Here is a 26,039-nt window from a genome sequence, read left to right as displayed (position 1 = left end):
TGTTACGCAAAGAAGAAGATATAATCCACCTAGGTAGTTCAGAGAAAAGACCATCTGCACCATAAACAGTGCTGCAGAGCCCAGGGAGGTGACATGGCCACGTCAGGCTGGCAGGTGACAACAGGCCACCTATACCCTGGTAGAGACTGTCGCCCCGCAGGATTTGGGCCCTGTATTCCCACATTTCCCCACTTTTCAAAAGATCAGACATCCAGACTTTTATGGAAACATCACGTCTATAAAACATAAACAGCTAATCCAATAGGGTTTTTAAAAAGCATCGTATATGCCAACGAAACATGTCTGAGAATGAATTTTGGCCCATGAACCACTGGTTTGTGGTTATAGAAAATGGCAAAGTAGAAGTGAGAAAGCAGACTGAGCCAATCCACAGTGAACATTCTAGACAAAGAGGCTGCAAGAGCCCTGAGCAGAGCCAGAGAGAAGAGGATAGAAGCAGGACCAGACCTGACAGGATGAGGAGAGCTGTGGCTACTGGGCCTCTGGAGCCAGAAACCAAATGTCTCTCTGCTCCTGATCCACCCACTGAGCTCTGATGCCGCTTCACCAGCCGCCCAATCACCACCTCTCCTCTGACGCCGTCCCTGACTTCCTCACACTAAGACTCGTGTTTCCCTCTCCGTCTTCCCACTTCTTTGTGGCTCATCTGCAGTTGCCTCAGGGAGGGCTTCCCAGGGCCAGAGGCTGCCTTCTCCGTGCCTGTATTCTCCAGGCCTGGTTACATCACAAATGTTTGCTGGGTAAATGACAAATCTAAGGGGAGGCGAAGGGGACAGAGAACCCCGGACATCATGAGCATAGATTCAGGAGTCAAACCACCTTGGTTCAACACCACTTACTGCTGCGTGGCCTTAGGCAACTTATTTAACTTCTCCAAGCTTCAGTTTCTCCATCTAATAGATGGATAACGTCTCTATTTCATAAGGTTGTGAGAATTACTCAAGTCAAGCCACTTCGCATGCTGTCTGGCACATAGTAAGTGCTTACAGAGTACCAATTATAATAGTACTTACTATTATTGTTTTACTATTATCATCCTAAAGAATTATAGTCCTGACAGTTGCAGTCTAAAGGAAAGGGCTATAGATTAGAAGCGAGAGTGAGAACAGAACATGCCAGGAAGCATTCGTCAAGGCTTTGCACTTGTGCCAAGATAAATAGTCCCATGAGTTTGTATTGTAATTTCCCCCAACTGTGCTCTTCAAGATTTGCACCCAGTTTCCCCCTCTTGAGGGACACACTAATTATTCACTTGAACCAACTCTGTGCGGCACCCGGCAAACCGAAGTGGGCTCACAGTGCCACCATCAAACAGGGAGGAGATGGCAGATGAAGACACCAGAGTCGCTCAGCCGCAAGGAAATCTGCTCAGCACGTGTGGAAATTCGAAGTGAAGACTCTGTACAGAAGTAGCCCTAAAAGGAAGCTTCCTGGAAGCAGATTTATTCTAAATGAGGAACTGACCTTCGCCCTAGGATGGGGGAGGGGTTTTGCGTTGCAAGCCAAAAGTACATTGGATCTCTTACACTGATTGGGCCATGTCTGAATACATGTTTTTGAAAACCTAAAGCAAAGGGAGACAGGAAGGGTATAAATAGTTGAAATTGAAAGATTCAAAAACCTTTATTCTACGAGACTTTATAGGCTGATCATATTTTACGTGAGTGTTGAAATATTCCAGGAAGTGGAATTAACAAGAAACAGATAAGCCATAAACAGAATTATAAATTGTCAAATGAAAAATGGGGAGGGGGGAGCGAATCCATTCTAATTATGAGGTAATTGCCCTAATAATGAGGACAACTTTTTACATCTTTTTTTCCCACCAATCTATGAAATGTAATACAAGCTTCACTACATTTATTCTCATTTTCCCCTGTAGGAAACAAATCGTGCAGCTAAGCAAGCAACTGAAAACAGTGTATGAATTTCAGGATCTGAAAGAAACAATAATAAAAATGAGGAGGGAAGCAGACCTCTTACTTGAAAATCTTCAGGAAGAAATTGATTTGCACTCCAGTGCCCTTAATGCAAGCATCATTGGTGAGTGAGAAAACATACTTCAGCTGTCTGTGTCTGGACAAAGGTTGGTGAAATCCATAGGCATTCCATCAGTGAGTCACCCTGTGCTTGCTGCCATGGCGCCCGAGCACTTCAGAACATGAAAACACACCCACTGAAGGTATTATTTGTACATGAATATTTCAACTTTTTAAACATTGCAGAGCCTAGATAGCATTTGCTCAAAATAATGAATAAAGCTAACAATGTCTGATACTAAACAAATACTAAAAACCAAAGTAATCTTCTAGTGCCAAATCACGCAAGGGGTCTTGTGAAATCAGCAACTTAGAAATTCTCACATGGCCAAAAAGGAAATAAGAGAGATGTTTCTATGCCTTCCTGAGTACAAGCCACTCCATGTCCAGCAACCATAAATGCAAAGGAATATGAAGCAAAAAGGACTTTCTTATAAGAACTTTGTAGAGATTTGGAGGCGTGTAACATGCTAGAAGCCTGTAATTCATATTGCGTAGTGCTCAAAAATGAATGGGAGCTGTGCCAAAGCCAGATCAACTAGGAGGAGAATTGGAACTCTGAAGCAAAACTTTGATTAGCTCATCTCCTGATCTCTGATGAGATCCCCGTTATAACTGGACAACTTGTTATTACCAGGAGAGACCACTGAACTTGTATTCGCACCTAACCCATCTAATTTCTAATTAAGAGGTAAAGGGAAGTATAAGTGAAACCCACCTCAAGGCAAAAGCATTGTCTGCTCTTCCTTGTACTATGTGCATGTTCAAGATCATGACCTAAAAGAGAAAAAAAATAGATGACAATTATGACCATAAAGAAAGACTTAAATTTAGTGAAATAACTATTGATGATGCTCAGTAAATGCTATGTCAGGAGTAAGGAATTTGCTCTGATTCCTAATCTGGAAGAAGGTGCCCACTGAAAGAACTGAAAATCCATCAGGGGTCACCCAAGCCGGTTGGAGGAAGGGAAAATTGCCCTCGTGCTAATCTTCTCCAAACTTGCAGTCCAATAGCAGTTCGTGAGCCTTTTCTCTATGCCTCACACTGTGCTGGGCAGTAGAAATGGGAAAATGAGCACAGCAAGCCTTTGCCCTAAAGTTATTCCCCTCTTGTGGGAAGACAGGCATCTAGACAATCCCAAACAGTGAGAAGACTACATTAGAGCATCTCCAAGCTGCTTTGGGAACAGAATAGCAAGAATGGAATCCTTCCTGGGTGTGGTAAGAAAGGCTTCAGGGAGTAGGTGACAACTGAATTGGACTTCACAGATTGAAGATAAATTTGCCCAATAAATAAAGGAAGAAAATCATTCCATGCGATAGGAACATGGTTTCGTTTTGTTTTGTTTCATGATAAGTGAAAACCATGATACATTAAGAGTATGTTAGTATAAGAACCGGAAGGTTTAAAAGCTATGGTGGGTTGGCACCTGGATTAGGGTTATGTAGGCACTAAAGGGCAGGACCCTGGCCTCTGGTTCCTGAAATACGGAGTTATGGTTTAAAGCCCTCATGTATCATCATTTACATTAAAATATACCATATTTTAATGAAAATATGGACAAGTGCTTAAAAACACAGGTTCCAGACTCAAACTACCTGGCTTCAAATCCTGGTTTTCCCTCTTACCGTCAGCGAGACCTCAGGCAAATAACTTAGGTCAGCAGAGCCTGGTTTTCTCACTTGTAAAGTGAGGGTGCTCATAGGAATGCACACCTCCCAGTGTTTTATGAAGATTAAGGGAGAAAGTTATTGGGAAGGACAGGCACATAGAAAGCACTCGCGTGTGAGCCATTGTCGCCAGCCTTGACGTCAGAGGTGAGCAGTCCGCCAGCCATCCGCCAGGCAGTGCTACCCACAACCTGTTTATGTAGCTGAAGTTTCATTAGAAGACAGCCTCACAGGTTCATTTATGTATTGTCTGGGGCTGCTTTCACTCAGCAATGCAGAGTTGACAAGTTGTGACAGAGATGCTCTGGCTGTCAAACCTAAAACATTTATTCTCTGGCCTTTTGCAGAACAAGTTCATCAGCCCCTGCTCTGTATGGCTAGGTAAACTGAGTTGGCTTATCATATTAGGGTTTGTAATTAATACTAATTAATATGTAATTAATACATTTGTGGAACACTTCACAGAGTATTTTCATATTATCGCACTTAGTCCTCACACATTATTACCAATTTACAGATAAGCAAACACAATCTAAGAGATTAACCAATTTGCTCAAGGATATACCCAGACCATAAAGAGTGACCCAACACACAAACCCTGTCTGCAGACTTAAATCTCAATGTCCGATTGTATCTATATTTACTGCACTATGTCTAATCCTTCCCCAGTAAGTGCAAACTGAAGGAAGAGGACGTTGGATTTTCTATTGGTCATTGAGACCAACACAGCAGTCAAACTGTGGAATGATTATTCTGACAGCCGATGTGTAATTTCATTTGTTTTCACAAAATTTATCTTCCCTCAATTGGTGCTGCTTGTCGACTTCTCAGAGAACATCAAGAAGTATTATCAGAGATCTTCATCTGCGGAAAAGAAAACTAACAAAACTACTTCCGTCATAAATAACTCTGAAAAAACCAGAAATGACTTACTTACCATTTTAGATACACTAACCTCAAAAGAAAACTCGTCACTGGAAAAGTTAAAGCAGATTAAGATACCAGATATCCAAATATTGAAGCAAAAGGTAAATATTCGTGATGGTGTAGTAAACAATCTGGGGTTTTTCCGTGGTATACAGACCGCTTCAATTGTATTTTCTTGTCTTAGATTTTATTTCTTTTTATTTTTTATTTCATAAATGTATGTAGCAAATATGCTCAGTTCTATAATGTATAAATAAATAAATACATTTTTTATTTCTTAAGACAAAGTTTGAGAAAAATCAAAGAATAAAGATTGTGATTTGATTTTATTACTTTACATTATTTACTATTTCCAAAATGGTACAGATTACAGGCATTTACTCCTCCTGCCTCCTTATAAGTAAAAGGTAATTTTTATTTTTAGAAAATGAAATTAACATGGGAATGCTAGACATCTGACAATTTCCCCAAAAAAACTGTTAAGTATAAAAAGAACACTGATTGGCACAATGCTGATGACAAATAATTTAGATACTGATTCAGTTACCTAGGAAACACATAGTGGGTCACATCTATGTACTTAAACATGAACAACTGCTGAAGGAATGCATATGAATAGAGCAGTACCTTGTCTCAGTGAGCCTGGATGGTATTTGAAAAAAAACCTGCCAGCAAGATTGCTTTTTAACGTAAGTCATTTCTGCTGTCAGGTATGTGGAGAACGAGGGGACATGCCATGTGTGCTTGCATCCCATGGTGTCCCAAACTGTTGTGACTCCCTAACCCTCTCGACGAATGCCCTGCAGAAAGCTCAGGAAGCAGAGCCTATGATTCATAATTTGGGCAACCAGGTTCAAGGGTTGAAGAATCAGGTAAATAATGTCTTCTCTTGCTTTATTTGTAAAGCTGTAGCAATAAAAAACAGCAAACTATTTGAAATTTTATAAACTGCCATTTAGCTTCTAAGCAAAAGGGTAGATTCTAGATATTAGGTCATCTTATGCCTGGAAATATAGGATAAAAATATAGATATAGATATAAATGTAGATTTAGAAGTAAATGTGAATAATGACATATTTCTTATTTCTATAATATTTATGTATACGAAGGTGGGACAATTAAGTTCTTGAACTTTCCAACATACGTGTGTGTGTGTGTGTGTGTGTGTGTAAATACATGTATATTTGTAGGACATAGACTTGTGTGGACATGTTTCTTTTATAGCAAACAACATAGAAATGTGACGACGCCTAGCCTTGGAGATTTGAAAACTATAGATCTCTCAAAGTAAAGAATAATTTTTCATCAGTTCAAGAGTATATTTGAAATCTACCAAATACACAAAATTTAATGTTAGAATTTAATGTAATGTTAAAAAATATTTTACTAGGAATATACCCTATGCCTTGAACTCCTTCCTATGTTGGTAAATATGATAAAGTTGTTTTAATATTTAATTACCTGATAATTGAATCTCTAATAATTTTCAATGATTTCATTTACTTTTCTGATCATATTGATAAGTGAATATAATTTTTAATTACCTAGTTTTCTGCAGTTTTTTGTGTGTGTGTGAATACATTATATTGAGAAAATGAATACAATTTTAGGTTTAAGGTGAAGAAATTTAACAATCTCTTTCTGAATATAGCATGGACTAATCTCCCCTGAGATTTCATCTGTGGATACATTGTATACATCTTGAAAGGATTAATATAATTTTAGATATTCTGTGAATACATTGCATTCGTCTTGAGAACAAGATGATGATGTGTTCCATAGCTTGCTGCTTTTTGACAATATACATAGAGTCTTAGATGAAGAAAAAGCTCTTAAAGAGCTGATTTTTTTTTTTACCAATTTAAGTTAACTATTATATCAGACAGCATTCTTGTTTGCAAGCAACAGAAACCAACTCCTGAACAAAAAGGAAATGTATTTGAAGACATCTCAGATTGAGAGGAGGAGAGGGGCCAAGCTCGGGGAAGGGGTGAGAAGCACCCCTATGCTCCATGCGTGCGTGGGCACACGCAGAAACACTCACGTGAACACACACAAAGAGCAAGTTTGCTCTGTGAGGCTGAACCCCAGCTGGTCCTGCATCCTTGCTCTGGGTGCTCCAGAACCTCAGATTAGCCAAGCTGGAGAACTTCCCTGTACCTGCTAAATGTTGGAAAGTTTTATTTACATAGTCATATTCTGTATAGCTACATAGTTTTTCACCTATATGTTAGTCTTCATTATTTTAATAAATATGCATTGAGTACCTACTATGTGCCAGGCATTTATCTAGATGATGGAAATACAGCAGTGAACATAACAAATGCAAATCCTGGTCCTGCGTTCTGGTAGTTAAGCTATCCTTAACTGTTTACTGTAATTTTAAACTATTATAGTGTCCCTTCTCAAAAAAACAGAAATTTCACACCATTTAAACAAGCCCTGTGTTAAACTAATACTTTTAAAAGATAGCCCCTGAAGTACGTATTAGCAGAGTCTGGCTTAATCAGCACATTACAGGAAAATGGTGGCGGGCAGGGGTTGTCATGTTGATAAAATGGTGTGCTGTTTTCCTCTTGATTAGAAGAGTGCTGGAGAGATTGTGAGAGAATTCTCAGGAGTCAATTGTGACAGAGGATGGATTGCAGAGAAATGTTTTAAGAGTGAAGTAATTTAGCAATCTCTTTCTGAATATGGCATCCACTAATCTCCACAGATTTCATCTGTATAATTTGGTGCTTTCCTGTCCAGAGTATTTATTTCTGGAATTCTCATTTTACTGTTATGCATTCTTACTGCTATCCATTTTTTTTATATTGAGATATAATTGACATATAACATTGTATCAGTTTTAGGTATACAACATAATGTCTTGACATATGTATATATTTCTAAATGATAAGCACAAAAAGTTTAGTTAACATCACTACGCATAGTTATATTTTTTCCTTGTGAGAACTTTTAAGATCTACTCTCTTAGCAACTGCTATCTTTTTTAAAGTTTAAAAAGTTCTAGAGAATTAAGGAACAACTCAAAACACTTAAGATGCATATTTTTAATCATGTAAATATTTCTGTATTGTTTCATCATGTGCCAATGATACAAATAAATCCCTTTCCACAAAATATGTATGGCTCAATTAAGCAGGCTTCTTTTGTGGGGAAATAAAGGGAGACTTTTTCCCCCTAATTATGTTTGATCCCAATTAGCCCTACTTCTGTCACAATTAATTTATTCAACGCAGCTTAACTTGTTGGTGATATTGTCCTTTGCTTTCTGTTTTTTCTTTTTCTCAGATTTGTTGGAATCCCAAGAAAAAGTCCATGACCTTTCTCAAATCATACATTGAAGAATTTGCATTTCTAGGCTCTAAACCTTTTAGTCCTATCATCCCTCTACTGAGAGTACAAAGTGGAATTTATTTTTGTAGCCTGCGCTGAGTTCAAACTCATTTATTAATAGTAGGAATGCTTTCTTTCAGCATTCAAAGAAAGTATATTTTTGAATTTGAGGAAGGTGTAGAAGAGTAACTATTTTAACTTATGAGTATATAGAAGAAAACACTCTGAACGTGTTAAACATAATGGCCACTGTAAATAAGCAGTCCTAAGTAATTTCTGTGAAATTTGTTGATATTATGGAATACTAAAGTCTCGTTAAAATAGAATTTGTGTTTTAGATTTGAGTCAGGAAAAGTTATTGGTACTAGGTCAGTCAATATTGTTTTCAAATAATGATTTTGAATACTAATAATGTTTTGAGATAAATTTACAGTATTAAGAAAACATGACAATGAAAGCAAATAATATCTTTTAAAAGAGTCCTTTAAAATGAATCCATTGTTTAATTATCTGCACTTCTATTTCATTTTTAGTGACAGTTTTATTTGGTCCAGCTACGCAATTAAACATCACAGAACATGCCTAGTTGTTGTGTTTTCGTCTTTGTTGTTTTTTTTCTTATTTCAGATCAAAAATATAAGTAAACTGGCAGAAGTCTCCAAAATCAATGCCTTACAGTTAAGTGAGAAACTGTGGAATATGAAAAACCAAAGTGAATCTGAAGAAGAAAATATGAATCTTTTCATCAAAAAACTGAAAAAATTTCTGTTAGGTAAATTTTTAAAAAATATTAGGACTAGTTTTTGTTTTTCTCTTTTTTAAATATGTATTCAAACATCACAACCAATTCCAAATTACATAAGTTGGAAATGACATGTCTAAATCAGAAACATGATATACCCCTTGATTTAAATTTTCTAAATGAAAATAATCCCAAAATATTAACTCTGTACCAAAACAAAAATTATGAGTTAGTAATAAATCCTAGAATTTAGTTAAAATTCCAAACAAATGAACTTGATGTTTAAAGTTATTTTAAAAAAAAAAAAAAAAAGGGAAGTCCAACATGATGCCTCTATCAGATTCCCTAATGTTAGGATTTTATAATGTTTTCTGTTGACAGAGTATATGCCAAACTTTGGTTACTGTATCAAATACCGTAGTGAGGTAGCATCTAAAATTTTGGTTATTGATTATTATCGACTGTTTTCCAAGCCTCATATTGCTCTCTATGACTGGCCAAAAGGAACTTTTTCATTCATTATTATTATGAATTACTATTATAATTATAAACTTATTTTTCATTGTACCTTATTTTGGGAGAGGCTTGTTTTAAACTCTGGAGAATTATTAGCTGAAGATGAAAATCAGATAGTATAGCTGACACGAAATCTCACTCTCTGCAAGTAATGTGGCTTGGGTACAGGACTATATGGAACAAATGTCAATAGGCTTTCTGTTCCATAGCCATCTTCCAAATTCAACAATTTAACACTCTCCACATGAATTAATTGACAATTGGGGTATCTGTTACAATCTGTGCTATCATTTCATTAATATGTTTAATACTTGTAAGAGACCCCTGTGGCCAAATATTTTTGCCATCTCGGTATTTCTAGAAATTGTATTAGCAGTGTCTAGTCATGATTTTCAAGATAAGAAAAAAATTAAGCAGTAAAAAGAATCAGTAAAATTGACCAAATAATCAGTAAAAATGAATGGGGGTAGAACCAGTCTACTGGACTTTTTGTTTGCTTGTTCAAAAGCAATTTTCAATGAGTTAGCTAGAATTGGTATGGACTAGACACAGATGCAGGAACTGGTTGGATTGAGGAACATATTAGCTATTTCTGCAGATACAAATCAATTCAGCACCAAAATAAAAACAAAATCAAAACTGGCAGACCAGTTGTGTGAAAATCGTGGAATATGGTTCTGAGCCCCAGCAATGGTTCAGAGTAGGTTCTACTTGCTTTCCACACAGTTCACTGGGTCATGGAGACGATTCCCTTAATTGTCCTATTTCTCTTTGCTACTGAATAAATTACTAATAAAAAATTTACTTTAAGTCAAGGAATTAAAACAACAACAACTGTGTTTAGATTATTACAACAAAAATTAGACTGGGCATAGAGAAAACTCCTATTCCATAAAGAAAATTCTCTGGGCAGGGTCCCAAGAACGTGGGTCACCAGGAAGCAGTGCCTTTCACCCACCCATTCCTTCTCTTTTCCTCGCTATAAAGCCCAAATAAAATCATCATTAGACTGTAGGGTGTCCTCCCTCTTCAGCCTTTCTTTGACCATCTTATTTTCCTTATGGTCTGAATTCCTTATTAACAAAGTTATATGTCACTTCTCCTGAAATTTCCATATAAAAAATTTGAATTTGTAATCTCGTAATAAATGCCAATAAATGTTTGATGACTGAATATATGGTTAAATGAAAATCACTTTTTATTAGAACATTTTTACAAAAAGAATTATTATTTTTAAAGAGTCAGCTGCTGGATTCTGTTGAAAATATGGTTTTCATTTATTCACAAAAAATTATTGTCACTTTTTTTCAAAAACATCACAGGAAGTAAAATATTCCTTTTGTATTCAACAAAATAGCTAAAACAAAAATGATTGCACAAAGGATATATACTCACACCATGTCATCCAAATGCTAAGACTTGTCTGCGCTCCCACTGCCTCCTGAAGAAATTCCAAGTTCCCAGCCTCCCATTTAGGGGCTTGTGGGATCTGCTCCCAGCCTTTCAGAATGTCTGCTCCTCCAATTGTACACCCCACTCTCCCACCAAGAGGAGCACTGAGCTGTTGCTTGTTCCACCATGAGCATTTGCCTCCGTGGTTCCCTCCACTTTGAATGCATTTTACCTTCCCCCTCACCTCATCTCCACCAGGGTAATGTCTGCTGTCCTCCCAGGCTCCATTAACATGCCTTTTGGGGAAAGTTCTTCATGAGGCATTTTTCCTCTGCCTCTGGATCCCACAGAATTTTGTCTTGCAGTTATCACTTCTGTCCTTACATGACCAGCGTTTGTACAGAATGACTTCCATTTCCCTGCTTGATGGTAAACCCCTTGAGGGTCCCATCTGGGTCTAATTCACCTCTAACTTCCCACATGGGACTTAGCACTGTGACTCCGTGACAGTTTTACCCCAAACACTGATAGTCCATCTTCCACGTCAGTTCTCAAAAGGGGGCTGACTTTATTTCTCTGAAAAGCAGGGCATAGATGTATTTAAATGTTCCTTCATAATGTTATTCTCATGGTACTTTACTCTGTATTGTTGTATTTCTTTCTCAAAATAGGCCTTTGAGTAGTAGCATCAGGTATCGTTACCCAATTAGTTATACAGATGAGCAAAAAGTGTGAGCCTTTTAATGCCATGGAAGATTAGAATCGAGTCTTATTGAGTCCAAACCCAGTGTTTCCCTATTATTTCATTCATTGTATTTGAATCCCAGTGACAGGCATCTAAACATTGTAATTGCTTTTGAATCTGTGCTTATAATCAACAAATTCTATGAGGACATTTTGTAGAACATACACAGTATCCCAAGTCTGCAGTTTTTCATTTTTCCAACAAGCATTTGGGGAGCATGTGTTCAGCACCACCAGAGCATGAGCATCTCTTCCAGAGTGAAGGGCACATTGAGGATGAAGGAGAATCTGTGGGACATACACAATCTAATCCCTGTGCTCTGGGGACAGGGACAATCGCCTGCGAGTGCATTTGACTTAGAGTTGTACTTAAAAGCTCCAGTGTTTGATAAGGAGACATAATGACCTGAAACCCACCTTCTTATTTAAGAGGAAAACGTGCCTCCAGAGGACATAGAGAAGGTTGCAAATCGTGTACTTGACATCCACCTGCCAATAGCATCACAGAATCTAACCCATGAACTTGACAAAATACAGAAACTCATGCAACTCTGTGAGGACTCCAGGACAGATGAGGACAGGCTAAATAAAGCAGCAGATGGAGCCCAGAAAGCTTTGGTGGAGGCAAAAGCAGCTGAGTAAGTACAGTATTAATATTCTCCTCTTGCTCTCACAGGCCAGCTGCTGAGGCCGTCTGAAAAATATTTGCCTAAGGAGCTAGAACATTCAAATGAAATTACCCTCCAATAATTTGGGACCAAAATTGAGAGCTAAGCTGTCTGTGGAGGGGCGCCAGGAAGCTGGGAAATTGGGAGCCAGGGTGCAGGGATGCCTGTTTCCCATTTTCCTTAGACTCGGAATGCCTTTCCAGTGATCTGTTACCTCTTTATACCCATATGCACCAGTAAATTCCATATACTAATTATATGCCAGTATCTTAGCAAGTGGTGGGAATATCAGAGTATTTTTTTTCCTTCTTGTTTACCTATTTTTGGTACTTTCTAAATTTACAATCAGCAGTATGGAGTAAAACGATATACATGGAACACAGAGTTAACTCACTCAAGCTCCATTTTGCCCTTATTGACTTAGCCAAGAAACACATTTCCTTGGTGTTTTACAAGCTTGGGGTGCTGGGGGTCAGGGCCACAGTGGCAGCTGGATGCTGGGAACATCACCAACACCCACGACCATTGTGGGATGTCCAGTGGAGCCAAGACCTGAGCGGCCCTCTCTGTCTCATAACCCACCTATATAAATGGAGTGTACCAGACTCAAGTAAGTCCAACCCCTTCCAGTTTTAATATTTACAACTAGGAAGATTAAGTAACAGCAGTACAATCACACAGGTATTAAAAATGATGTGGATGAAGGGTTTTTAATAACATGCAGAGATTCTTACAGGGTAATGTGAATGCTTTAAAAAAAAAGGTAACAGATTATACATGGGAGAGGATCTCAATCAAGAAAAGAAATATTTTGTAGGAGAAATATGCTAGAATATGCCAGTATTTTAAAAGTTGGTAGGATTACTGGTAAACTTTTCCCTTCCTGATATTTTCTCTTCTTCCTTCTCCCCACCTCCTGCTTCTTCTTCTTCTTCCTACTTTCTAAATTTACTATAATGAGCAGTACACTGAAAATCTAAAGGAAAAAAGACTACAGTAAAAAGATATGGTGTGTGTGTGCGGTGGGGGGTGGAGGGTTATGACAAGGGAAGCCTCCAGAACCCCCACAGTAACAATAGGGAAAGAAATGTAGAAAATGAAGGCTACATAGTATATGGTTCCAAATGTAGGACATTCTGGAAAAGGCAAAACTATGGGGACAGTAGAAGGATCAGTGGTTGCCAGGGGTTGGGGGAGGGTGGGATGAACAGGTGCAGCCCAGAGGAATTTTAGGGCAGTGAACATACGCTGTATGATGCTCTGATGATGGAAACGTGCCATTCATTACACATTACTCAAAACCCATAGAATGCACATCAAGAATGGACCCTAAGGTAAACTATGAAATTTGGGTGATTATGATGTGTCAGTGTAGGTTTATCAGTTGTAACAAACGTACGTCTTGTGAAGCATATTGATAATGGCGAATGGGGGCGATGTGCGTGTGTGGGGACAGAGGGTATATGGGAAATGTCTGTACCTTCCTCTCAGTTTTACTGCAAACCTAAAACTGTTCTGAATAAATAGTCTCTTTTTTTAAGAGCGAGATTACCACTGGGAAGAGAGGATGGGTAGAATAAGGAAGGTGGGTGTTTTGCAAGTTAGCGATTTTGGCTCTGGGCACAAGCATTGGTAATTATGCCTCTGCAAAGGTCGGTCTGATATTTTACTCACTTGGTACATTCTCCCAAAGGTGGCTTGGGGCCCATAGAGCTAAGTATCTGATGAATGTTGACTTGAGGTGAGCTTGTTTCTAGAAAACCGCCTATCACTTGGAATGCTTGTGATTTTAACCTCTGACTGGGCCCCTGGGCGGCTGGAATGTCAGTGAAGCTTAAATAAACCTGAATAAATACAGTCTGAAAATGCAGGGCCTTTCATTCTCTTCTCTCTGTGGAGCCTCTTGACTCGGTCACCCCCCACTCCAATAAGGAGTTAGAAATTGTTGCTTAAGTTTGGGAGATCAGAGCACTGGAATTGGCTGAGGATAGTTTTTTGTTGTTGTTCAAAACTTGGCAGTTATATCCCCAAACTTCTCTGCTTCTGACAAATTAAGAAACAAGACCTGTACTCTTGATTTCCATATCTGGCAAAATCTGTATCTGCACATGCATATATATGTGTTTTTACTGGAATTTGATGTGCCCATTTCTCAAAATGAAGACTCCAGCACTTAGCCTTGCTTAAAGGTAATTTAAATTTACTTTATAAATAATTCAGTGAAGTTTTTGGTTGAGTCGAATGAATTCTCAAGTTGAAATTAATGAATAATGGCACATTTTTCTCATCTGCTATGTTAATATTTTACCTTAGAGAAGCAGCAAATGTTCTATTAAATCTTGACAAAATGTTGAATAAGTTGCAACGAGTTCCAATCACTCAAGGACGGGCAAATTCTACCATCACACAGCTGACTGCAGAGATAACAAAAATAAAAAAGAATGCATTGCAGGTATTCTCTATTTTCTTTTAAACTAACATGAAATAGGTTTTGAGGGTAGAAACAGCCCAGTTTTTACATATTCCCATGTCATGCTTGCTTTACGTGTCGGATGGGAATATTGTGAGAATAATATAAGATTATGGTGGTATTATGCATTTAATTAATGTTGTACAGAGCTCTCCTAGCGTTATTTCATTTCCTTGTTGACCAGTCCTGGGGAGTAAAGCAGGTACAACCACCAGCTTGTAAATAAGGAAACAAAGACTCAGAGGGGTTCGGTGTCTTGCCTAAGGGCACACAGCTAATTAAAGGTAGATTTGAGGCCAGAGTTCAACCCTTCTGATACCAGGGAGACTAATAGACTTTTTAAAGCTTACAAACCAGAGAAATAAAGTTAGTTGTTGCCAGGTTTTTGTAACTAAATGCACATAAAATCTCATCAGAGTATCTTCAGACTGAAAGAATATCTTACCTCCAAGAAAGGGTTCCATCCAGAGTTCAGAGGAGCAAGGCTATGGTTTAACCTATGTGATGGATCCAGGGTAGGAAAGCTGGCAATTGTAGGACAGGACAGGATGCAGTCCCAGGGTGTGTGAAGTCGAGTTCTTCAAGGCTCCATCCTCTAGCCCACCCCCTTCCCAGCAGACTGCGAGTTACTCAGTCTCTATTCTTCAGCTGTGTTTCATAGATCTAAATACATGCATCTTGAAAAGAAAAGCAGAAAGCCACTGGACAGGAAGTAGTGCACCAGAAAATCAGAGGGTTGGACATGAAGAGCTTGCATATATACAGTAGCAAAAGGATGAAGAAGGCCTCCAGGTTTTCCTCCTTCTAGGCGTATTCTCTGGAACGGGGTTGACAGAAGGTAGACCCAGGACCAAAAGGAGCACCAACCGTTCCTGCATCCAAAGTCACAAAGTTTTATTGGAATACATCCACATATTGTCGATGGCTATTTTTGTGCTACAGTGGCACAGACTTGAATAGTTGCAATAGAGACTTTATGGATTACAAAGCAAAGTATAAAATATTTACTATCTGGCCCTTTACAGAAAAAGTTGTAGATTCCTGCTCTAGAAAAACTCTGACATATGCCCAAGGGCACAGGAAGGGACTTCTATTTCTAAAGATATGGTGGACCAGTACCCCCAAGGAACCCTCATAGTAGAAAAAAACCTAAAAATGTTAGTAGGACACTTAAAAAATTGTTTTAAATGTATAGCTGACTTGGTAAGAAACAGAGGAAATCCTCGGATGTCAAAAATGACAGGAAAGCATGAATCCAGAGAGGTAATTAAGCATGACCCTGACAACAGGCAGAGGGCTTCTGCTAATCTCTCGTGTATCAGCGTTGTAATGGTCACCAGACATGGCAGACAGAAAATAAAGCCCAGCAAGGAGGAAATAAGACCTCCACATTGAGCTGGGGCCCCAAAAGGAAAATCCTCAGTGAAATGTTAAACTATTACAGAGAGAGAGCGCGCCAGTAAAGACACTTACCTCTGGGTGGAGGGGGAAATCTTCACTAAGAAATGCAGAGCTTTGACTCTCACAGGGGTTTGGGGCTAGGATTCACACTAGCTGGTCGGCACCAACAGTTCAAGCTAAAAATGTCATTTAAAGTGGTCCTGGGTTTGTAGTGCCCTCCTATGCCTGACAGAGGCAAACAGAAAATCCCCTCCAAAGGAATGCACCTTAACAACCAAGCCTCAGAGAATTCCCCCAAAAGACATAAAGAAATAAACCTTAAATAAGAGAAACAGTAAATGCAACAGACTGCAGATATTACAATTATTGGATATAGAATACAAAATAAGAATATTTACTATGTTTAAGAAAATCAAAGTATAAAAGTATGATCAAAGAACAAGCGATAACAAATGACCAGATTTGAGAAATATTTAAGTAAGACTTCTAGATATGACAAGTACAGTCATTGAAATAAGAACAAAGTATAACATGTTCATTATTGTTTATAAAGGGAAAAAATTAGAAGCTACGTGCATCAACTAGAAAATAATTAGAAAATAAAAATAGAATAAATTAATAATGCATTTGTAGAAAGTTAAAAATAGGAAATACTGTATACTGTTAGAAACACTGCATAGGATATAGTAAAAAACATGTGGAAGCACATGGAATGACAGATATTAGATTCAGGGTAGTGGTTCCTTTGAGGGGGGGAGGAGCTGTAATGGGGAGTGGTACTGCGGGCCTTGGCTCACTGGCAATGCTTTATTCTTAAACTGGCTGGTGGGTGCATGGATATGTATCATATTGCCTCTTAGACCCTTTTGTATGTCTGAAATAGTCAAACTTTTTTTTCTTTTTTTTTGTAAACAGAACAGAAAAATCCAAGGAACAATTTTGTTTCCCTTTATACCTAGCTTTTTTTCCGAGGAGTAATTATATCATTTATTTTCTTGTTTGTTTCTTGTTACATAAAGAGACTTTCTCCTTTCTGGTCTTTAAATCATCAACAGGCTGAAACTCAAGCCCAGGAGACCAGGAATGCGTTGGACTTAGCAAAACAACAGTCGACCCTGGAGGACGGGCCTTCCCGGCTGCAGAGCAAGTTGCGAAGGATTCAAGAGCGAGCCATCCAGGCAGAAGCTCAGGCCCAGTCCGCCGGACGCCAGGCTGGGGGCCTTGAGGAGGTCATTGTCCTGCCACTGCCACCAAAAAGAGCAGACACACAGTGCTCCTTTGAAGGCTGATCCTTTAACCGCGGGTTTTTGTGCCACTTACCAGCACTTCCTGTAGGGCCGGTCCATGCTCAGTGCGGTAGGTTCGTGGCGAACCGACGCATGAAGGCTTCTCTGCAGCGGGGTGCTGTCCCTGAGGGGGCAGAAGTCCTCTGGCCAAACCGTGCTGGGGTGTTTACTCCACCTCTCCTCACCCAAGTATTCTTAGTGGTCTCCTGGCCAAATTTTTCCTGAACTTCCAAACTTTTGCAATTTATGTCACTGGTCTGTATTGTAGGTATTTGCCCTTGAATCAAATCACATATCCTAGTATAAGAGAAGAAGCAGTGCAAGGCACCTGCCAGAGAATAGATCAAGTTACAAAAATCAGTGAGTTAATTAAACATTTGTGGAAAGTGGCTCATTAATTTAGGTTGCTGAAAGAACCTGTCATCTCATTTTCTTAGCAGGATATGTTTGGTCTGTAGCATTAGTATGGTAGCTTGAACAAAGGAAAAATGTTAAAGCATTGTTGCAATTGGTGTATTCTCTTCTTTTTAATCCCTAATGTGCTGGATAAATTTTCCACTGACTTGGGGGTTGAGAACATTTTCTAGGGAACAGAGGCTAAGAAGGTGCTCCTGCCCACCCTCTTCCCACCTCCATATTCCATTCCTGCAACTGGCCTTTATTCAGCATCCTATGTAACATCCTCGGTTGGCAACCACACAGGCTGACCCCAGAGATTTCCAGTCTAACTCTGAGGGAAATCTTCATACTAACACTTCTGCTTCCCTTCCTGCCTCCCTTCCTACCTCACTTCTCTAACCTTTTTGCCAACCAAATCATGTTATCCTTGCTGCTTCGAAATTGTCACTGCTCACTCTGCCCTGCATTTTGCCTGTGCAGCTGTTCAACCCAACTGAACCCAGATTTGTCAAGGGCGGGACTGGGTCATTCTGTCCTCTGCTCTCGCCTTACCGTAGTTCAGGACAAAAAACTCGTGCCTTCTACCGTTTCCTTAACACAGAATCATGATTGATATTTTGTAACAAAGATGTTTTATTTTTAATTGACAAAAGCTGAGATTTTTTTTCAATCTGAAAAAAAAAATGCAAATGAAAGCCCTGTTGGAAATATCAGAGTAACTCAACTATATTGACTGGATTAGGGTTTCTTGTATTCCTTTTATGAACAGTATCAGTCAACATCATGTATGTGTACATGCTTTATAAATATTTTCTGATGATGGGAGTGTCGCTCTGTTACAGGAATTTGTTGAGCTGAAAAATCAATATGCGAGTCTCCAACATAAGACAAGTGCTGCAGGATTGACAATGGAAACATTAGGAAAAGTGAAGCAGCTAAAAGATGCAGCAGAAAAATTGGCTGGAGATACAAAGGACAAGATAAGAAGACTAACAGGTATCAGTCCTTTTTTCCCAGCTTTATTGAGGTATAATTGACAACTAGAATTGTATATATTAAAACTGTACGATGTGACGATTTGCTAGATGTGTACATTGTGAAATGATTACTACAATTAAATGAATTAACACATCTATCACCTTACATAGTTACCTTTTTTCTTTTTGTGATGAGAATACTTAAGATCTACTCACATATACAATATTATCAACTATAGTCAGCACCATGCTGTACATTAGGTCCTTGGATTGGTGCATTAGAACTTATTCATCTTATAACTGAAAGGCTGTACCATTTGACCAACATCTCCCCATGTCCCCCAGCCCCCAACATTCCACTATTCCACTCCACTCTCTGTTTCTGTGAGTTTGACTTTGTTCTTTGGTTTCGATTTTACATATGAGTGGAAGGAGTGAGAGCATACAGTATTTGTCTTTCTCTGTCTGGGTTGTTTCACTTAGCACAGTGTCCTCCTGTTTCATCCATGTTGTTACAAATGGCAGTATTTCCTTCTTTTTATGGCTAAAATATATATATCAAATATATATTATATATATATATATATATATATATATATATATTTCTTTTTCTTTATCCATTGATCCATTGACAGACACTCGGGTTGTTTCTATATCTTGGTTATTGTGCATAATGCCGCAACACACATGGGAGTTTAGATCTCTTCAAGATACAGATTTCATTTCCTTTGGATACATACCCAGAAATGGGATTGCTGGAACGTATGATAGTTCTATCTATTCTTTTAGCCACTCCATCAGTTTGACAATAACATCATAATATTCCACCTTCCTGGTAGAATTTATGCCAATTTCAATTTATCATTAACATAGTTTAACCACATATGAATCCACTGAGGAGAGAGGAGTAGGAATTGGGTTTATACCTTTGGGACTGCAAAATAAGAAGCCTCTTACATGGTTTTACCTAAAAGGGTATTAATGAGCCTCCACTCTGCATTAATCAGCACAAACTGAGATTTACCTTTGGTCACCTTGAAACGCCCTTCTCCTAACCCAATGGTTCTCAACAGGCTGTGATTTTATCCCATCCTCTGGGGACAAAAATGTCTGAAGACATTTCTGCTTGTTACAATGGGGGTGGGGGGGGGGTGTACAACTAGCATCTGGTGGGTGGAGGCCAGGGATGTTGCTAAACATCCTATAATGCACAGGACATCCTCCCACCCCCATGACAAACAATTTTTCTGTCCAAAGTATCAATGATGCCGAAGTTGAGAAACCCTGACCTAATCTATGCTGCTTATTTTCTCACCTCGTGCAAATAAATAACTCTTTTGGAGTCTGTATGATCTAGACTCTAGGGCGCTAGGTCATCTAGCCCATGTCTGTAGGTAGCAATCTGGAAGGAATCATATTCTGGACAAAGATTTTTATCAAAATGGAAATTTCGATGCATACAAAGTGTGCACACATAGTATACGTACCATCAGAAAGTCCGCTGATGATTTTTCTGGGCAATCATCATGTCATTAGAGACCTCTAAATCATCAAGAAATATCAAATGATGGGTGGTCTAGTTTTACTTTTGGTTGTATAGTGTCTCCCAAAACTTTAAAATAATCATATTCATTTGTAATATAAGTTACTCTCAAAGTTTTAAAATCAGCCAACCTCCTCACTTATAAACGCGTCTTTGTTATAAAATGAGCCTCTTTCCTTACAGCCTCTTATTCATCACTAGGACGCGACAAAAATGAAAATGCAACATTAGTGTGGACCAAAGTCAGGAAAGATACGCCAAACGATTAACATTAGTTATCTCTGGGGAGGGGAAGAGGAAAGAGAAAAACACTTTTTATAGTTATATAATTGTTTCAAAGTAGTGAGCTTGTGGGCAATTTTTTTTTTTTTTTTCATTTTCAGTATTTTCCTAATCATTTTTAAAAAGAGGTACTAGGAAAAATGAAAAAAGACAGAATGTGTTTTGCCTTATACTCCACTCCATAGGCAATAACGTGAAAATCAGTTTCTATCATTCCCAGATTTTGGCCCTTACTATTGGAGCAAAAACATGGGGAGAATTATTTCCTGTGTTGTATTTTATGTCAGGGTCCAAATTGTTTCCACTTATCCCCATAGATGAAAACTTTCACAGTTCTTGAAATTAGGTTGGAAGAGAAGTTGAAATTAGGGGACTTCTTCTCAGAGGGGTCTAGAATAATGCATTCCACTTTTCCTCTTTTCACGTTAAGGCTGTTTTCACAACTCAGCAAGATAGGAAAAACAGACATGGGTTTGGCCACCTTCCCAACGCTGCCACTTGAGAAGAGCGTGAACCACAAGAGCTGTTAGGAAGAGATGTCTGTGGGACTCCAGAAAGAAGCTTTACTTACCTTGGCAGGATCAAAGTTGAGAGTGGAGAGTGGGCCCCCGTCTGCAGCCAGGGTCCTTCCATAGAACTTTGTTAGTCAGGGTCCCAGCGAGAAACAGAAAACGTCCTTGGATATACTTCTGGATCATGTCTTTATAAGCAGAGTTGTCTATTCAAGCAGCTACAATCAGCTGATGGGTCAGCTGGCAGGTCTGCCGGGCTCGGCTGAGAGGCTGGGCCTCTCGCTATGGGGCCTTTCCTCCCAGGCTGCTTTCAGCACTGTGGTTTCAGGGTTCCACGAGAATGAGCACAGAAACTGTGAGGCTCTTGAGGTCCTGAAACATCATTTCTTCCCATTTCTATTGGTCAAAGCAACTTGTAAAGCTGGTTTGGGGAAAAGGGTAAATAGACTCTACTTCTTGGTGAGAGGAACTCCCAAAAGTGCACAGAAATTAAAGGGATCATCCAAGGGTGTGGAGGTTCTGTGGAGCCCCAGTCAGCAGTCATTAGCGTCCCTGGGCCTTGAGGGGCAGGGGAAGCAGGAGTGTGAATGTCGTGAGGCAGGCTGTGAAGGCTGGAGCAGAAGGGATGCCGCCCCTGCAGGAACTGGAGCTGAGATGGAAGAGCTGCCAGGGCCTGCTGCTCTACAGGGACGCAGTCTGCTCACCCCAGCTCCGCTCACTTCTCAGAACCAGGCAGCGGCCAAGTGTGAATGGAAGCCAGAGGTCAGGGAGCCAGGTGCTGTCATCGTCGGAGGCTAGCTTTCCAGGACACAGCATGGAGAGTGGATCTGGTGGGGCAAATGAAAAGTAACCAGCACAATCTTATTAACTTATGTGGTGGAACACGGGGTATTGTATTCTTTTAGAAATATACCTCCAGTGCTGAATCCTCTTTTCAATCCCAAAATGATCTACGTTTAAAAGTTTCTAGTGACAGAATGCTCACCACCTTCCTAGCAGCTCCTTAGTCTTTGAACAGCTGTGACTACTAGAAAGTTCTTTATATTCAGACAAAAATCTTCATGGAGCTTCCACCTGCTGGTTTCATTTTATTTCCTCAGGATGACCAAAAAAAACAAACCACATTTACTCTGCTTTTCTGGTTTTCAAATACTTGAGGATCGCTATAGCACATGCCCTGAATCTTTTTTCCTTCATATGAAACATCACCAGTTAATTCAATTTTTGTTCACAGGACAGTTTCAAATACCTTCACAATCTGGTTCCTTCCTCTAAACACATGGCTAGACTGACAGTTACCCCAAGCCAGCTGAGTATCCATGTGTGATCTGACCAAGGGAAGTGGAATATTTGCCTTCCTTCATTTGGAAGTTACACTTCAACCTAAAGCCAGTTTCTTTCCTAAAGGCCACCTCACACTGTTAACTATAGCTCTTTCTACCTCTTCCACCCACTACTCTGTGGGTTCCTTCTTAGGGTTTAATATGATTCCCAGGTATTTGTTGATTGAAGGATGGATGGATGGATGGATGGATGGATGGATGGATGGATGGATGGATGGATGGATGAAAGTAAAGTGAGGAAAGACATTGCTTTGCTTTTACTGTTCAAGGACTTCAATATCAGCAGAGGAGAATGAAATGAAAATGTTAGTCCTTTTTACTGAAATATTGTGAAACACTAAAGTGAAAAACACATTTTTAAAAGTAAAGTTAAAATAGAAAGAACAAACCTTTGGAAATAGAGCACTTCACCAAATCCGATCAAGGATTGTCATCTGTCTCTTCATTTCTAATAAATTCTATCTAGCTATAGAATCACTTTGATAAAAGCCTTGAGGTATGATATATTTTTTAGGCAGAAATATCAGTTTATCTGCTTTGATTTATGTAAAACCCTTGACAAGTCTGGTGGAAATAAATGTTTTGTCTATTGAATCAAAACATAAAACTAAATATATCTTTAAGAGACACATAAATTCCTGTGTTTGGTATCACATGGGAATCCAGGCAGGGTCTATCAAATGGAAATACATCATTCACTTCATTTTCTTTTTTCAGATTTAGAAAAGAAGATCCAAGATTTGAATCTAAGTAGACAAGAAAAAGCTGATCAACTGAAACAGCTGGAAGATCAAGTTATTGCCATTAAAAATGAAATTATTGAGCAAGAAAGTAAATATGCAGCCTGCTATATTTAGGCAGAGCTATAGTAAGTGAAAGCCTGTGCCTTGGTTTCTGGTTTCTGATGAGCAAACTGAGGGGCTCTGCTGAGCTCAGGGAACACAGTGGTCATCTCTTAGGCCTCCCCTTTCTGGAGCCTTCCCCCTGCTGCAGATTTCAGTGGCTGGAGAGTGGAACTGGGCCCAGGAAATGCCAATTCCTATGGAATAAAAAGGGGAACAAGAGATTGTCTCTGGCTTCAGAAACCTTTCCTCTTGCCTTTCATAACTTAAAAGTAATTAGTTACATACTACAAGTACAAATCTAAATAAGTATTCTATTTACTAATACTCATTTCAGTCAAATGAACCTAAAGTTTAAATGAATTGCCAGAAGCTGGGGCTGGGGAACAATGGGGAGTTACTAACCAACTGGCATAAAGTTTCTGCTAAGCAAATGAATTCCTTCTAGAGATCCACTATACATTTTATAACAATAATGTACTGTACACTTAAAAATGTGTTAAGAAGGTAGATTTCATATTAAATGTTCTTACCACAATAAAATAAAATGAATAAACTAAAACAAATTAAAATAAATCAATATCTCTAGTATAGGATGGAATAAATATGGATGTATATACTAGATTGTCCCATATTTTATTTTTATTTAGATTTGCTTTATCTATAAAACTACTATTCTGAATAAAATGTATACAATCCAAAATGTAACTTGTTTTTACACCCACTTTCCTACATGTTTATTCTCTCAACCAAAGGATTCTGTTTTCCCCAAGTAGCACTGGAACAATATTCAAAACTAAATATAGAACTGCTTTTCATAATTTGTCTGCAGGCATTTCTACTGTAAATCTGCTACTTGTTTTTCTAAAAGACTAGCAATTATGTTGTTATTGTTTAGTGTAAAAGTTCAGATTGTCTCATTTCAAATGGGTCTATACATTCATGTTAACTTTTTTGCATATATGATATATAATAGAGCACACTGCTGCTGTTTATAGAAGCTATCCTTCAAACAGATTATTTTAAGGGAATTTGGCCCCACATTTTTTTAAAAGAAATAACATACGTCAACACTGATGTATGAAAGAGGAAATGCAGCTGGACCCATTTCTATTAAGGACTGACTCATAAAAGATGGATTCAAAAATTCAATAAAGGGGCTTTAGGATTACACATAAATATGAAATTTCTTAAAAAGTAGGTTATTAAGGAAAATTGCAGTTTGCCTTGGAGATCCTGAAGAATAATAGAATGAAACTTTCCTATAGGAAGGTCTACTCCAGAAATCTCTCTTGAAATACACGATTGTAATGCTCCACATGCCCAGCACTTAGACTTGGAAATCTCTACCAAAGAATGGTGCCCAGAATGAACCAGAGAGTTAAAAAAAATACAGCTGCCACAGAGTCTAAACTGTTTAATGTAGAGGGTGGAACACACCCCAGCTTTCCCACCAGGATACTGACTTTCCACTTTGTACAAATGATAGGCTTAATTTTACAAGTATGATTGTCACTTGCAATAACAACATTCAACTGTTCTACTTTCTCAGTGATCAGAGACTATAAAGTAACATGCTAGAGGGTGTGGAAAGGGTTGAAGAGGGAAGAATTTCTGTCCTCTGATGGGGAGGCTGTTGAGTCCTGGAGAGACAGAAAATTCCCCAGCCATGAAAAAAAGCACAGTAACCTGGAGAATCCAGGGCAAGATAAACCCATCATCTCCATAGGCCTCTGGGGATTGAGGTTTGATGAAGTTAGGAAGTGCGTGATGCACTTTGGAAAGATTGCAATTAAAAAGTGGTGTTGGGGTGGCTGGATGGCTCAATTGGTTAGAGTGCGAGCTCTCAACAACAAGGTTGCCGGTTCGATTTCCGCATGGGATGGTGGGCTGTGCCCCCTGCAACTAAAGACTGAAAATGGCGACTGGACTTGGAGCTGAGCTGCACCCTCCACAACTAGATTGACAGACAACGACTTGGAGTTGATGGGCCCTAGAGAAACACACTGTTCCCCAATATTCCCCAATTTTTTTAAAAAAAAATTATGTTTAAAAAAAAACACAACATGCTGGGAGCGGTGGCCGGTTAGCTCAGTTGGTTAGAGCATTATGGTGGCCGGTTCGATCCCCACATGGGCCACTCTGAGCTGCGCCCTCCATATCTAGGTTGAAACAACTACTTGACTTGGAGCTGATGGGTCCTGGAAAAACACATTTAAATAAATAGAAGGTTTTTTTAAAAAAATGTGGTTATTCTATCTAAATTTTGGTGTTGAAAATGATAAACATTGGCTATCTTTAAAAAACAGGTACATGTGTGAGAAATCTCATTCCTCAGTAATGTCAGATAAATCATCCTATCTTCTATTAATGCCGTATCAGTTGTTCAAGATGTGATCAAGGCAAAGAGTCAATGGAACAATCTCTTACACAAAGCAAAGCAATTTGACAATGTGTAGCAAGATCTCTCCTAAGATCAATTGAACCTGTATGCTAAGAAAATCATCTTAAACATGGCGAAGTTTGTGAATAATTCATTGAAGCACTACTTATGTTAAAAATACAAAGAATCCAAATAACTAACAATTAAAAAAATTAAATATTATTATTTTACCAGTCTGAGTTCTTGGTGGCAAACACTGAAAACCAGCAATAGTTTATTAAGCAGGAAAGGAACTTACAGAAAGTTTGTCTGATAGCACATGGAATTGAAGAAATGGCTGGAGTAAATGTAACCACAGACACTTATGCACCTGGGGATATATCCAAGATCACACCTCAGCATTAGCATCAGGATGGGCTGCTAATGCTGGCCCTCTGGACACTCTCCACCATTCTGTTACCTTCCAGCTGTCTCTGCATCGCATGTCACTCTCTCATGACTCAGCATCCATGGCAGAATAAGGATCCAGTTGTCTGA

The 26,039-nt window shown here is 38.9% G+C and overlaps 1 protein-coding gene and 1 long non-coding RNA gene across 6 annotated transcripts in view; one reads left to right on the top strand and one right to left on the bottom strand.

Moving 5' to 3' along the window:
• Positions 1-25,656, top strand: part of LAMB4 (laminin subunit beta 4) — a 122,603-nt gene extending 96,947 nt beyond the window's left edge. For 3 of the 4 annotated variants that reach the window (XM_088797813.1, XM_088797812.1, XM_088797814.1), the window contains exons 28-36: positions 1,904-2,064; positions 4,565-4,761; positions 5,371-5,532; positions 8,630-8,774; positions 11,827-12,034; positions 14,378-14,516; positions 16,991-17,164; positions 18,463-18,616; positions 22,995-25,656. In XM_088797813.1, coding sequence (XP_088653939.1) covers positions 1,904-2,064; positions 4,565-4,761; positions 5,371-5,532; positions 8,630-8,774; positions 11,827-12,034; positions 14,378-14,516; positions 16,991-17,164; positions 18,463-18,616; positions 22,995-23,134 — 1,480 coding nt within the window. In that variant the 3' untranslated portion in view covers positions 23,135-25,656. Of the gene's footprint in view, positions 1-1,903; positions 2,065-4,564; positions 4,762-5,370; positions 5,533-8,629; positions 8,775-11,826; positions 12,035-14,377; positions 14,517-16,990; positions 17,165-18,462; positions 18,617-22,994 lie in introns of those variants that run through there. The other variant, XM_088797815.1, reaches the window with a different exon arrangement.
• On the bottom strand, positions 2,051-17,809 carry LOC148758373 (uncharacterized). Of its 2 annotated transcripts, XR_016021088.1 has the most exons (5): positions 17,256-17,809; positions 14,980-15,406; positions 14,373-14,478; positions 2,779-2,837; positions 2,051-2,173 (listed from the first exon to the last, which is right to left on the bottom strand). It is a non-coding gene; the product is annotated as an uncharacterized LOC148758373 (long non-coding RNA). The 2 variants fall into 2 exon arrangements; XR_016021087.1 differs by lacking the exons at positions 2,051-2,173; positions 2,779-2,837 and having other exon boundaries at positions 13,073-14,478.
• Positions 25,657-26,039: the final 383 nt, after the last annotated feature.

Source organism: Rhinolophus sinicus, chromosome 4, assembly GCF_057876585.1.
Source record: "Rhinolophus sinicus isolate RSI-liver-muscle chromosome 4, RSI-T2T, whole genome shotgun sequence".
Lineage (NCBI taxonomy): Eukaryota > Metazoa > Chordata > Mammalia > Chiroptera > Rhinolophidae > Rhinolophus > Rhinolophus sinicus.
Note: the sequence above shows the minus strand (reverse complement) of the source record. Positions and strands in the feature narration are given on the sequence as shown.